At 37.4% G+C, this 14,785-nt stretch overlaps 1 protein-coding gene and 1 pseudogene across 3 annotated transcripts; both read right to left on the reverse strand.

The window, feature by feature from the left end:
* Positions 1-2,901: 2,901 nt before the first annotated feature.
* Positions 2,902-5,940, reverse strand: LOC148921484 (pentatricopeptide repeat-containing protein At1g09220, mitochondrial pseudogene; annotated as a pseudogene). The gene is made up of 3 exons (XR_016124935.1): positions 4,303-5,940; positions 3,912-4,203; positions 2,902-3,805 (listed from the first exon to the last, which is right to left on the reverse strand). The product of XR_016124935.1 is annotated as a pentatricopeptide repeat-containing protein At1g09220, mitochondrial pseudogene (transcript).
* A 5,683-nt stretch (positions 5,941-11,623) lies between these two features.
* On the reverse strand, positions 11,624-14,447 carry LOC148921485 (proteasome subunit beta type-4-like). 2 transcript variants are annotated; one of them, XM_089051342.1, is made up of 6 exons: positions 14,341-14,447; positions 14,140-14,216; positions 13,798-13,927; positions 13,503-13,662; positions 13,169-13,354; positions 11,624-11,982 (listed from the first exon to the last, which is right to left on the reverse strand). In XM_089051342.1, exons 1-6 carry the CDS (start codon positions 14,442-14,444, stop codon positions 11,869-11,871), a joined length of 771 nt encoding a protein of 256 aa, XP_088907468.1. In that variant the 5' UTR covers positions 14,445-14,447; the 3' UTR covers positions 11,624-11,868. The 2 variants fall into 2 exon arrangements, with proteins under 2 accessions (XP_088907468.1, XP_088907462.1); XM_089051336.1 differs by lacking the exons at positions 14,140-14,216; positions 14,341-14,447 and adding an exon at positions 13,991-14,132 and having other exon boundaries at positions 13,798-13,898.
* Between the last annotated feature and the right edge of the window lie 338 nt (positions 14,448-14,785).

Raw genomic sequence — 14,785 nt, forward strand, 5'->3', positions numbered from 1 at the left:
GAGAGAGAGAGAGAGAGAGAGAGAGAGACAACATGAGTTTCTTGCAGAGGATAAAACCTAAACTGAGATCGAAGGAAAAATTAGCAAGATTTTATCTCAGGGAAAGAAGAAAACAACAGAGAAAGAGGATTAGGTGGCTTGAGTAGATTCCAGGTTGCTTGACAAAGCTTGGTCAGGCTCTGGTTTCTTACAGAGGAAATATTAGCACGATTCCTATCCTAAGGGAGAATAAGGATGAACGAAAGAAAAGTTTGGGTGGCTTGAGTAGATTCCAGGTTGCTTGACAAAGCTTGGTCAGGCTCTGGATGGTTGATTTTTCTGGATAGCAAAAGTCTCCTTTTATAGGCATTAAGAGCTCTAATTTTGTATGGTCTTCCTCTTCCTTTTTCCTTGGCAGCTCCTACTTAGCCCTATTTTCGTGCAATTCTCTTATCAAGGCGTATGGGAAAGAAACCATTGTGGTTCCAACAAGTTTGACGCAGCTGGACCTCCCTACAAAGGTGAGACGCCACTTTGCTTTCTCTCTGCGTTTTCAAAACAGAGCTTGTAATGGGGAAAGAGATGGGTGGAGCCTTTTGTCCGATGGGTATTTGCCCTTTACCCATGAATTTCTGCTGGTTCTTGCCTTGACCCTTTGTCTAACTTGTTTGGAGTCTTATCAGAGGTGGAACACGATGACAGCTTTTGTACAAGCTGCTGAACTGGGCTTGTGCGTGACTTTTGGGCTGCTGGCTTATTATTTCTAGTGAATTTTCGTCAAATTGCTGGAAAGGGTTTTTAACTCTATTGATGTGGGCTGGGCTAAATATTTTGGTAGGTTTTTTGGTGTCTTCCTAGAGCATGAGGCAATTTTTCTCTTCTCTCTCATGCTAACCCATGTGCTTGGGTTCTAGGAACGAGCTGGAGTTTCAAAGCCCCCAAGTGGCTTGAAACTTACGTTCCTTGAACCCTCAATAGGCCCCGTAATTGCTTGTTTCCTTCCATACCACAACCTTCTCAGTAAGCCCCGGTTAATTTTGTGGCTTGGGCCCACTTAGGCTTGTAGCGTGGTTAGGTGTGAGATAACGATTTTGTGCTTGGCATGGCATGTTGCTTGGCATGTTTTAATTTTATCGTCCTTGGGAAGGACTGCGATGTTTAAGTTTGGCATGGGCTTGTAGAGCCGGTATATTTTATCTCAACCCCTAGCATGGCTAATTTATTTAGCATGGCACGTGAACTACAACTCGCATGTGGTGGGTTCTCGTGTACTCCGCTTTACGCTTTTCCTTAGTAGAGTATCGTTTTGGGTTGATAATTTATTCGGGCCCAACCATGGATTTTTTGGGCCTCAACAATGATGATATGAAAGTTTTCTGCGAATTTGATGATATGAAAGTTCTCTGCGAATTTGATGATATTGTACAAACCCAAAGCTTGTGTTTAAATAAAGTGGTTGATACATGTTGGAACAGGTATCAAATAAGGACAAACCCAATCAGACAAAAACATTATTTGATATTTGAATTTTAAATAATTAATTAACTAATCGGGTTTAATTTAAATCATTGAGCCCAATATAGTGGCTGATACTAAAGGTGGCAATATTGTACGACCCGCTAACACGACACAAATTCGCACGAAAAATTCAACATGTGGGTTTGAGTTATCGTGTCGTGTTGATATCGTGTTGACCCGTTAGCTACCCATTAAGATATCGTGTCGTGTCGTGTCAATTTGCGAATACCCGTTAAGCTCAGGGGCATTTTGTACATTTATCTTTTTTTTAATTATTTTTTTTTCCTTCTCCTCTTTCATCTCTTTTATCTCTTCCTCCCACATTCCCCCGATTCTCTCAGTACTCCATCTCTCTCTCTCTCTCTCTCTCTCTCTCTCTCTCTCTCTCTCTCTTCAAAACCCAGCAACCTTTGAGCTTTCTTCTTCTCTCAACTTGAGAGTCTTAAGCAGCCACCACACCACCCAACCACCATGAGCCATCCCAGCCACATCCCCCTTCTGTCTCCCTCCCTCACCTTCTCCGATTACTCTTCCTCCTCCACTCCCACTATCTCCGCTGCCCAAACTTTTGAGGGCCACTCACAGGGCATCTCCAATCTCACCTTTGAACTCGTCTATGGACTGTGTTGTTGTTATTGTTGTTGTTGTTTTTTTTTTTGCACTAGTTAATTTTTTAATTGTTTAAAATTTCTGTTTTTTTATATATTTATTTTTTAATTCTTAACGGATTATTGTGTCGTGTCGTGTGATTCGCGAATTGTAACAGGTCATGTTCGTGTTTGACTTTTTCAACCCATTTTCTTATCTTGTCGTTTCAACCAGTTAAGAAAAGCGGGTTGACACGAACACTGAAAAAACGACACGAATGCCAACTCTAGTTGATATATGTTCCAACAGGTATCAAATAAAGACAAACCCAATCAAACAAAAACATTATCTGATATTTGAATTTTAAAAATAATTCAATTAATTAATTAATGCATCGGATTTAATTTAAATTACAGAGCCCAAGGCCCATCTTTTGATTAATTAAATATAGAGTTAAATACTTTTTTAGTAACTGGATTTTACATGAAAATTCAATTTGGTCACTCAGTAAAAAATTTAGTCAAATTGGTAACCGTGTTTTCCAATGTTTGCAATTTATAGACATTTTGTTATCTTCAGTTAAGGATAGTTTTTGTTTTTGTTTTTGTTTTTGTTTTTTTTAAGGAAGCACCTTCAGTCTTCTTCCTCTAACTCCACAAGTTATGATATATTGTACTATTAGGGTTTAACAAATTGGGGGAAATCTTGGGAAGGAGATAATGAAATGTCTATAAATTGTAAACTTTGGGAAACACAGTGACTAATTTGGCTAAAAAAAAATTCTCAGTGACCCTTGAATTTTCATGAAAAGCTCAGTGACCAAAAGTTATTTATCTTCATTAACCATTGACCCAAAGGCCAAACTCACAAGCCACTCAATTGGGCCACTTTGCATAGCCGAATCCAAACTATTTTATTTCCAAGAGAGTATTATAAGGACTGGATTGATCAATTATTCCAAACTCAAAAATATTACGTTTTACTAGTAATCTAAGTTGCAAATTAGTGTTTTCAGAGGTTAGCTATCCTATTCATATTGTCAAAATCCAAAACATTTCTTCTAAATTATCCCATCCAAGTCAATCTGAAGGAGGCAGAATAATCCAACATCCACAAAGCATCATGAAACAAGCTTTGAACAGTACTCATATCAGGAAGAAAAGATCCTAACCCAAGAATAGGAGGATTTTTGCTCGAACGAGCTCTGGCAGAGGATCAGGATCCACCACATGCAGCATCCACTTCGACTGCTCCAGGAAATCACAGAACAAATACAAGAGCAGGTGAGCATCAGTTGGCAGCTCAAGAGTCCAACTGTGCTTTTTATCATATACTTCTCCACTTCCAAGGTATTCATAATTCTTCAAATAGGGTCCTTCAGCAAGCTCTGTGAAACTCCCCAGGAAGAAACAGAGTTTACATTAGATTACGGAGGCGAAGGATAACTCATGGAAAGTGTGGTCTTCTTTCTATCTCTAGGAGTGATCCAAAATAGTGAAATCCTAATTTCTTAAATGGTCTTCTTTCGATCCTTATTCATAACCCTAAGACTGCATCAGATGCCCGCTTAAGGTACAAAGTGAAAAATCAAGAAACCAACTCTCCCTTCATCAATGCATGAAGCCTTGGTGTTCAGTGATGGCAACCACACACTCCTGAATAATGGGGACCAATGGATTCTGCTGTGGGGTTTGTTCTGGATTGGCTTGAGGCAGCTTGGCTGCATTTGATGAGAAGCATCGCATTAAAACATCAGCAAATACCTTTTGCTAAAATAATTCAAGAAAAGTTTTAAAAGAAATATGTTCATAAGTAGAGCAACTTACGGGACAAAGCATCAATAACCTGGACGAGAGTAGCTCGTAATTGATGCCTAAGTCTGTCTTCATCAAAAGTTAATGTTGGCTGGCATTCCTTAGTCCTGTAATTGAGGACACTGTAGTAGTTCTAGTAGTTAGTAAATCACTTCCAATTGTTATTTTCATCCCAAGCTTGGCAGGTGCTTGGATTACCTATAAATTTATGATTTTTATACATATTTAGTATTGGTGGAATGCACTATAGTCTGTATACAGAAGCATGCATTACTACTATTCATCGTGCCATCAGATTTTGGTTCTGCAGTTGAAACATAACGCTCTTTTACCAACCGTAGCTCCTGTTAAACATAAGAAGACAAAGAAGATGACTTAGGAGGTGGAAGTGGTGAAGACGAACCTGAACATAACTGGTTTCAATCTTGCCAAGTAAGGGAATAAGCAAAACCGAAGAAAACCATTGTCTGAGGATATCACACCACCGCTCAACTTGAGGATAAATTCCCAAACGCTCAAATACATTAATAGCTTGTTTTTCGGATATTGGCCTGTTTTCTCGAACTTGTGATTATCTAGCAATCACCAGCAACATTCATAATCTCTCTCAACCATAGTTGCCCATCTTCAACACCAGTTAGACCAAACTATGCCCTGGAAGTTTGAAGGCATTCCTCTCATCCAGCAAGCTTCTCATTCTCTAGGCATCGCTGCACCTTCCAACCCCAGCAAAGATGTTGGACATAAGCACGTAGTCCCCTCCATATCCTCTCTCCATCTCCAGTATCTTCTTTGTCACCCTCTCACCCATTTCCACATTACCATGAAAGCTACAAGCACCCAACAGGGTCCTCCAGATCACAACATTAACGATATTGGAAGGAATCTCCAAAGCCATATTTTCTGCTTCTTCTAATCTCCCTGCCCTCCCTAGCATATCTATTAAGCACCCATAGTGCTTGATATCTAGTGCAATTTCATACTCGTCGACCACCTTCCCAAAGAAGTTCAGCCCCTCATCAATTAATCCTCCATGACTACAAGCATTGAAAATACTCAAGAGCGTCACTTGATTTGATTTGAGACCAACTTGCTCCATACTATTAAAATACTCGACAGCTTCTTTCCCCATCGCACGCATTGCAAACCCAGAGATTATAGATGTACATGACACCAAATTCTTCCTCTCAACAGATATCTCCTCATATAATTTCAATGCACTCTCTATGCAGCCACATTTTGCATAAGAATCCAAAAGGGAATTGGTGACACGTATGTCAGATGCATTAAATCCTCTCTTCACACCGTAAGCATGAAGTGATTGGTAAATTTAAGAGCCCTAGAACCGAAACAGCTGGAAATACGGCCAGAAGTGTAACCTCAGTAGACTCAACGCAATCTTCAACAATCATTCTTCGAAACAAAGCAACAGCTTCATGGGGCTGATTCTTTCAGGAGTAGGCATCAATAATAGCAGTACAGGACACAACAGTAGAGAGACCGAGCCAATTTAAGCTCACCCCGTTTGGCCAAACCAATTATCACGAAATTCCAAGTGACAGAATTCCAATCGGGCATTTCGTAGAACACGTGGAGAGCAAGGAGCAAAGAGCCACAAGCAACATACATATTAAGCAAGGCAGTTTGAACATAGACATGGAAATGGAAACCGAGTTTGTGAGTGAGGGCATGGATTTGGGTACCTGGGTTGTTGGATTTTAAGGTAATTGGAGAAGAAAGGAGTAGGTGAAGGAGTCGAAGGAAAGGGAAAAATGTTGGTGGTGTTTGTAGAAAGTGAAAGCTTCACGAGGGAAGGGGCCAAAGGAATAGCAACGAAGCAAAGTGTTGAAGAGGAGAAGATGGGCAGTTGAAATGGAGTGATGGAGGAGAACCAGAGGTGAGAATGTGAGAGTGGATTTGTTGGGGTGGATAAGCGACTAGTTGGGTTTATTAGCAAGATAGGGGCCAAGTGCCCTGGTTGCTTGATCTGGGTTGGTGTTGAAGACAATGAAGAAGGTGAAGAAAAACAAAGGGCTTGATCTCAAATTCAGCCTCACCATCAGGCACGACCAATGATTCAGAAGGATGGGTTCCGTTCTGGTAGAATGAGAACTTGGCGGGAAAGCCCATAGGTTTTGGTGATGTCAACTAATTTCTATTGGAAAAAAAAACAGAAAAAACTAATTTCTGACTCCATGAGTTTAGCTTGCAACCTCTTAGGCCCGTTTGGTTCATGGGAAATAGGGATGGCAAAAATCCCTACGGGGAGGGTCCTCGTTGGGTCCCCGACCCTAACGGGAGATTTCGGCCAGACGGATATCAAGTACGAAGATCCCGAACTTGAAAAATCCCCAATGGGTATGGGGAGGGGATGGTATTGGCATCTCCATTCCCGAACCCGACCCGAAAATATATATGTTTATATTTAAATAAATAAATAAATATTTAACCCTAAGTTAATCTGCCTCTGGGTTCGAGGACAAGGGCGAGGATGGAGAGCGGGGACGAAGATGGAGGCTTGGGGATAGGAAATCAATTGTTTTTCCATATTTGGTAAGTCCATTCATGGGACATCGTTGCCTTGCATATTTGAAAGTATGAGAGAAAGTGAAGCCCTCCTCTCCCTTGAATTTTGTTTTCCTCCTCATAAGAAAGTTTGGGAAAATGAGCCAACATTAAATACAGATTTTTCATGACCATATTGTCCCCATTAACAATTTAGAATTACAATATAGCATTGAATGTGTTCTTTTTTTATTTGATTTTATATGGGTATAATTGAAAAATTAAACAAACTTTTTTTACATTCCTACACAAACCAAACATGTGAAAGGAAATAAAGTGATATTTCTTGATTACTTTCGCAGGATTACCAAACATGAGAAAAGAATCTCCATGTCCCAATGGAAAATGACATGGAAAGTGATTTTCTCTCAAATTCGTTCTGTGAACCAAATGGAGTCTTAAGGGCCTCATTTCGTTTGCGGAATGAATCTTGGTCCCTAGAGGATGAGAATGAAAACTCCTATTTTGGAAATGCTAAAATGAAATTTTTTTTTTTCTTGTTCTATTTTTTTTTTTTAAATCAGCGATATATTGCATTCATAGATCAGGCATAGAGACCGTTAGCCGAAAAGGCTAGTACATTAATTAAAATTTATTCTCCTTTGATTATCGCTTATATTCAAAATTTCTTCCCTTTTCGACTAGTACTCTTATTAGCTTTGTCAGCTTCTTTCTCAAAAACTTCTAAAGCGGATGTCTACAAATTTGTGAATCAAATTGAAGCCTAGCTGGTTGTATTGGTTTAAACTGGAATTAGATTCAAAGGGGTTTCAGTTTGTACTAATTTCTTGATTTCCAAACATAAATACGAGGGATACAAGTGCAAAGAAATAGCAACAATCTCATTCCTCGTTTGAAAGTTTATAATAATTCCATTTCATAATTTCATTACTCTTAATTTAGTTATATTTTTCTTATCAATGTTGAAAGGATTTTCATATTTAAAACCTGTCTCGTTGATATAGAATTATACTTATTAGGAGTAGCAGCATGATCATGATAGATACAGCCAGGTGTAGTGTAGATACACATTGATAAATATGTATATGTTTTGTGTGTACAAATTATAGTAGTGGAATGTCTTATGCCGCAGGGGTGGAGCCACACTGGGACCAGTGTGGTCTCGAGCCCCCACTCAAATTTTTTTATATTTTAAAAGTAATATACTGTTATGTATTTGTATATGTATATTATTTCAAAGACTTTACGTTTTGATATGTACCCATATGTATTATGGCAGACTTATTAAGGCACAAGGAGGGAGTTCAAATTGCGCCCTTGCTCAGCTTAGGGGTGATGCACTCCAGGTGTACAAATTACCTTATTTCCATTTTGACTTTAATTTATTTTTATATTACTCAATTTACTTAAGTTTACAATGTAAATAAGGAAGTGTCCCCTATTTGGATTCAAATAAAAATACTAGAAAATAAAATTCCCACCAAATCAAAATATGAAAAATCGGTTTTAGTGTAAAATACGATTTTGGCTAAAAATGATGGCTCATTAAGTCAATATATACTTCATACTAAAGTCCCATAAAATCAAGTTTTCTTATTTCATGTGTAAGGAATAAAAGCCGCCAAAAATTATCTTGAGAAAATGATTATTCCGAAAAACCATTTTTCATACTTAGTCAATATTTTTTCATGTATGATATGAATGCATAAAGGGGCCTAAGGTTGTTTTTAATTTGGGAAATTTTGATTTTTTTCTTTCTATTGGGTTTAATGGGGAAAAAAGCTTTAAAGATATTTGTTAAATCGCTACTCTTTGTCTATCTCTTGCAACTTTTCTTGCTTTGAATGTATTTATCTATCCCTTTGTTGAGAACAATTATAATTACAACCAATAAGCAATATAATTCTTGATATATGTGATATATATACACTATTTTTTGTATGTATTATGAGTTCGAATTTTTGATTTTTTATAATTTGTAAGAGGCCCCCACACACATGTAAATCCTGACTTCGCCACTGCTGCCGTACATATTTTTGTGGCCAACCACTAAGGGAGGCTAGCACCAGAAGAATGGCCAAAGAGTGGTCACGGATGCTCTATTATTTATTGCATGTATAATGAGATATTTAAACCTGCGAGGTCGAAAGCTTCTCATGGGTCTGCATCATCATAAATGAAACAAGTTGATGAGTGATCTGCAATGAAAAGTCAGCAACAACAAAAAAAGCCAAGCAGCTACAACATTCTACAAGTTCACAAAGTAAGTTTTTGGGTCTAATGATTGTCTAGTACGATTCCAATCTTTGATTGTACAAATTTAAGATCTTCAATCTTGTTCGTTCCGACTTCGTTGTTGATTTGCAAAATGAGGTGTGATTGCAAGTATATAGGTTTACCTCTTCGCATGAAGTCATGAGGAAAGGTGCTAATTTACCTTTAATTTCAATCATTGAGTTCGAATGTTTAGAAAAGTCCTCAACAAACTATATTCCTCTTTTTTGGATCAAACCCAACATTATCCCTAGCCCCTTCTCTCTCTATTTTGGGTGTGGTGGGGCTTGCCCTTCCTGTTCAGTTACCAAGAGGAGGGAACCGTACACAATCGGTAGCAAAGTCACACTTTCACCTAAAATGAAGTATATAACAATATGCCAATGGGTCCACCACAGTGGTGGTGGGGTTCGTCTTTCCTCCCAATATAACCAAAAAAAGTATATAACAATATGGATGGATCCTGAGGAGAATTCAATGAACGAATGAGACCTGCATATGCCATTCATTGAATAAAGGGCACCCTTGAAGAGTGAGTACATGAGAGGCTGAGACATGATTGTGCCCTTTTCCTTCTTAAACCATTGAACTGGATTCTACATAATGTGTCCACTCAATAGTGCAACTCAATGCTTGTAGTCGCCTATTTTTTAGGTCGCTTCTTAAGGTTTTCCTTGTGAAATATTAACTAAATCGATAATACAACATGTATTAAAAGAAAATTATTTTGTTGGTAATCAACTGACTAAACAACGAGGACGATTCAGATCATTAGAAGACATGTCGATGCTCGCATAGCATCCTTCACTTTCAGATATTCTCCCATATTTATAACAATCAAGTGACACTACCTAAATGAACAGGAATTTGGTGAGCCTGATGCTTCCAATTACATAACTGTTGATGCCTTGTAAATCTTTATCAGTCTACTTGATGACCAGCTTAGCATTTCTCTCGTGAAGTGATTGAGAGAGAGTTTTTAACTCCATGCATCAATTGCTGCTTTTTGTGTTTGTGGTTCAGGTTGCTCTGTCTTTAAGCTGAATGATTTGATTATAACTTAGTGGGTTTGCCGAGCTGACAAGATACCCCCGACACTAGCTAGCATAGGTCTCCTTTTAGCTCCTGTCTTATATATGGTACGGCTGACGTTCCGCAAATGACCTCATAATTAAATGGAATTTTATTTTCTTATAATTATTAGTTCCATGAAAATATATGTAACATGTAAATTTTGTGTACTGGTTTATTGGGGCTGATATATGCTTGTGGCTGAGTCTTTACTTCGTGGAAATATATATATATGGCCGGAGACAGTCTGGATAAGCACACAGAATATTCAAAGCCATGATGGGTTACTACAAAATACCTCTTTCGTAGAGCAAAATCAAATCATAGATGGAAGGAGAGTAAAGCATTGAGAGGTTCGCTACGCAGGAGAGATGGCGCCGTCGTTGGTCATGACCCTGTTGGGGGGCACTGGGACGCCAGCGCCATCTCTTCTGCATAGGAAACCTTGCATATGCATGAAAACCACTACCGCGGCAAACAATGGCAACCAGAAGTTTTAGTTTTGATGAAAATGGGGTTCAATTTTCTTTGTCTTAGCAAAATACTAAGAGCACAGCAAACTTAGTACACTTCGGAAGAGTAGTATTTTTCATTTTGTTCTCATCCTTACAGTTTGCTGTTTACTCTTTGTTTTGCAGGTGCAAAATGCCTGCATTTTCAGCTCATATATGTCTCTGGTGCAAGTTCTCTCGGTTTCTTCTGTGCCAAGCTTAGACTTTCATGGCTTGATATTTTCCCCCAAGAAAAGCATAAGAAGGAGCCCACACTTCCAAGCTTACAAGCATCTAATCAACTAGCTGCATAAAACTTGGTTACCGATGTTTCTATTTTATTTTGTTTGTTTGTTTTTTGTTTCCATAACAATAAAGAATGTCATCTCATATAAAATATTCCTTGATAGTTGATAACTCATCCAAATTATTGTAAAAATTACATGTACTCTCTTGGAAATGAAGTGTTTTTACCTAAAATTCATTTTGATTGTTAATTTGTTGGTTTAAGATTCAAATGAGTCGGGCATACCAGAAAGCTAGATCCAGGTAATGTTCTGTTTTTGCTTCTATGTATGCTTAGCCAAGATTCATCCATATTTAACACATAAATCAGTTATAATACTATACCCTAAAGTAAATACTATACCCTAAAGTAAAACTTTTGTCACTCACTTAAGTACATAGATTAGTCATACCACGTGACAGTGTTCCATTACCACGCTATAAACTTTCAATATATGTTCAATCGAGACACTGTTTTATATTAGACATTATCCATCAAAATGATACTGTTTGCGTTAAGATGTTGAAGCAATAATAATCTGTTCCTGTAAAACGCTAATTTTCTTCGACAATAACCCAGGACGTGAACAATTTTGGTCAAGTGTTTCAAGCTTCTGACAGTTTTGCCTTCCATCTGAGAGCACATATAATTGTCTCGTCACAAAGAATTTAGGTCATACATTTCACATCTGACGGCTCCAAAAATATTTTATAATCTAAAGAAACTTTCCAATTGTCAGACTAAGACTGATTAAAACCATCCCCTCCTAGCTCAACTTAAAAAAACAAATTCCTGCCACAAAGAAGCACTGTGTAGCTTCAATAACCGTGTAGAACAAACAAGAACTCATTTCTCCTGCTTAACAACAATCCATGATATCCTCTTAATGTCCCCAGGATCCCAAAAATTCTAGAAAAAGACCACTATTTTGTATGAAAACAAAGAAAATCAGATGCCAGATAGAATTCCTATTCCTATTATTGCATATATATATATATATATATATATATATAAAATGTATGCATGTATGCATTCCGCAACCAATTATATGATCTTCAAACCACATACCGGCCAAATGATTCAAAGGAAAATAGACATTGCTTTAAGTGTCACTACAATAAGTTCATACTCGTTGGATGCTGCAACACCAAATTTAATTAAACGATGGGTATTATAGCTAAAACGTTTCTCAAAAGCCAACCAGCTATATTCGAGTCAACATTGTTACAAATTCTTGGTTCCAATAACTGTAGAAACACATTAAAGTTCAACTTAACTCCTAGTTGGCAGTTTCATGTTCAGAAGCCATGCCTCTATTCAACTACCATGATCCTTCAGCACCCAATGTTGGATTTTCGAAAGCAGAGAAACCCCAGAAAGTCTTCAAAGAGTAGGGCTGAGAGATGGTTACACCTTCTTCAGTGATTTTGGAAATCTGCAATTTCAAAGTTTAAAGTGTGTCATCTTACAAGGAAGTGTCAATCCATGTTCAAGCAAAACAATACACTCCACCCTTACAATGCACAAATAATTATCAAGATCCTTAAACACTGATTGTTCGATTTTCCTTTTTGGCCTTGCAACTACTATACCAATTCCAAACTATTAGTTTCACTTTTAAAAACAAAAATAATATCTCATTGCAGTTATCTGATGTGTGCAAATGTGCAATATCACTTTACTAATAGAACTTTCTAGAAATAAGTGTTTTCACTTTACTAGCAAAGGAGGCAAAACGGAGGAAATTGTTTCACACCAAACTAAATCCACAAACATATGCCACAAACCTTCAGCACCTCTTCAGAGACGAAGGTGGTGTTTAAAATCATGTGATGTTCATAACCACACAATATCTAGCATTAAGCACATCCAAAGATCGAAAACAATTTCCCTCTTAAATGACCCATCATCACCTAAATCCTTCCTTTTATAAGTATGACCAATAGAAACGATGAGTAAATTCTACCAAGCAACTCATTGTACAATGTGATTTCTGATTTGCATAAAATATATACAGAACAGATGTTAGAAAACTTGTTGGGTAGAAATAGAAAAATATTCCGACAGCAAATTGAAATCAAAACCATGCAATTATGTTCATTAGCTTTTCCTTCCCTTTCCTCTGTCTCCACTTTAAACACTTTCCGGAGCTAAAGCCCAATTAATAGTCCAGTAAATAAGTAGCACTTCACCGGTGAAAGGGAATTACAATACTTATCAGGCTCATGAGAGTTTCTTACATGACAAACTAGTAAGATCAAGATTGACAAAAGTTTAGTGAAAACCTACTTGAACATGTGTATGAGAGAGAGAGAGAGAGAGAGAGAGAGAAGTTACAAACATAGAAAAACAAAACACTTCAAATATATTTAAAAAGATTTACCAGGTTTCATATTTAAAAAGGTTTATAAATGTTGAAGACGATTAAAGATAACAGATAGGTGAATTATATGGCAGATCAAAAAAAATAAAAAGACGGATAGATAAGAAGGCCCTCAGTCATTGCTAGTCAAATCATCATTTCTTACAAGCCTTAATATTATGGAATCGATAGCTTATAGCACTGTTATTATTATAGGATGACAGAAAATAGAGTAAATAAGATTAATTAATTACTATACCTGAAGCTTGTTGACAGCAGAGCAATCACGATACAGAAGGACACGCATGCATTTCTCCAGTAGCTTTACACCCTCTTCAAAAGTCAAGTTCTCATGCCATTCATCACGAAGAATAGGCCGTGCAAGGTGATTTCCAAATCCTGTAGCTACATGATTGTCCTCAAAATTTACACCAATCATGCTAGCCTGGGTAGGGATAAAAGAATATGACAAGTAACTAAGTCAGCTCATTCAGAAACTTTATTCTTGAATAAATAAATAAATAAATAATCAGCTTTCCTAATTGCACACCGCATGCTACAACGCGTTAAGGGAAGGATTATATGAGGCCTACCATGCCAAGGTACTTCTGTCCTTTTTTCACTCCACCAAGGATAAGAGAGTTCCACAGTGGATTGAACTTGTTCCGCCTATTGTACATCACACGGGTCAAATAGTTGTGGACCTCTTTAGGTCCCAAAGAGTTGCCATCATCCCACATGTTGTCATATAGGCTACAACCATAAAACTCAAAATGAATAATCTTTTTAACTCCAGTTGCAAATGATACCAAGAAGCATAGCAAAAATCACAATGAAAGCATCAGAGAAGGTATCTTGTACATAATTTTTCTTGAGAACAATGCTTACCTGAGCTCATCAAGATAACATAATAGCTCTTGAAAGTCACTTATTTCTCCACTTGCACCAAGAAGAGAATGCTTTCCAATAGGCTTCATTCGTTCCACACTCTTGTATCGCAGGGTAGACCCATAAGAACCTATTAGTAAATGCATCATTTCATATTGTTACAAACCTAAACAGAAACATGAAAAGGAACATACATGGGTGTCTTAACTTTTGCAACGTAAACAGCATTGAAACTCCAAAAGAAGAGATGATCAGCATTGTTCATAAAGCGATGGACTTTAACCTTTATGTCAAAATATAATTAAAATTTGAAACACAATCTAAATTGGATTGGCATCTAACCTCCCATATCAGCAGCCATCAAAATTCCATCTTTGTACTTCAGAGCCACCACAGATGTACCGGTTACATATGGGTACCTTCAAAAAATTATATTTTAAAAAAAGAATTAAAGGATAGAAATGTCATATAGAAAGCAAAATCCCCAAAACCCTAAATACCATAAGGTCTACACATACCAAAAATAGGCATCATAAATTTAACAATAAAAATGAGAAAAGCGAGAAAGTGTGAGAATAGAATACAGGGGTTCTCTGAGAGGCTTCAGGGTTGCACACTAGGCCGGGTTTGGCTTGTTTCGACTCCATTAACTGCTCAAAAAATCACAAATTCAAAATCAAAGTAATGAAACAAAAATCTGGGTTGTGGAAATCAGATAGAGCGTGGAAACTCACACTCGTTTTTGTTCTCTAAATGTTGAGGTAACAATTATGGAAAGCAACACTTATTAATTTCGCTTGAAGGGAACAAATCACATGGAACTGATAAAATCCACAAACCAGATAATGAAGCCTAATAACATAAACAGTTGAGAAAAAACACCATAAACAAATGTCAAGCACCAACCAGCTTCATGTAGCAGATACAATATTGTACTCGACCACCAAACAATAATACAAATCAAACGAACAGATTATGATGTAGGATA

This window comes from Prunus mume, linkage group LG1 (genome assembly GCF_029339155.1).
Source record: "Prunus mume cultivar Tortuosa linkage group LG1, ASM2933915v1, whole genome shotgun sequence".
NCBI lineage: Eukaryota > Viridiplantae > Streptophyta > Magnoliopsida > Rosales > Rosaceae > Prunus > Prunus mume.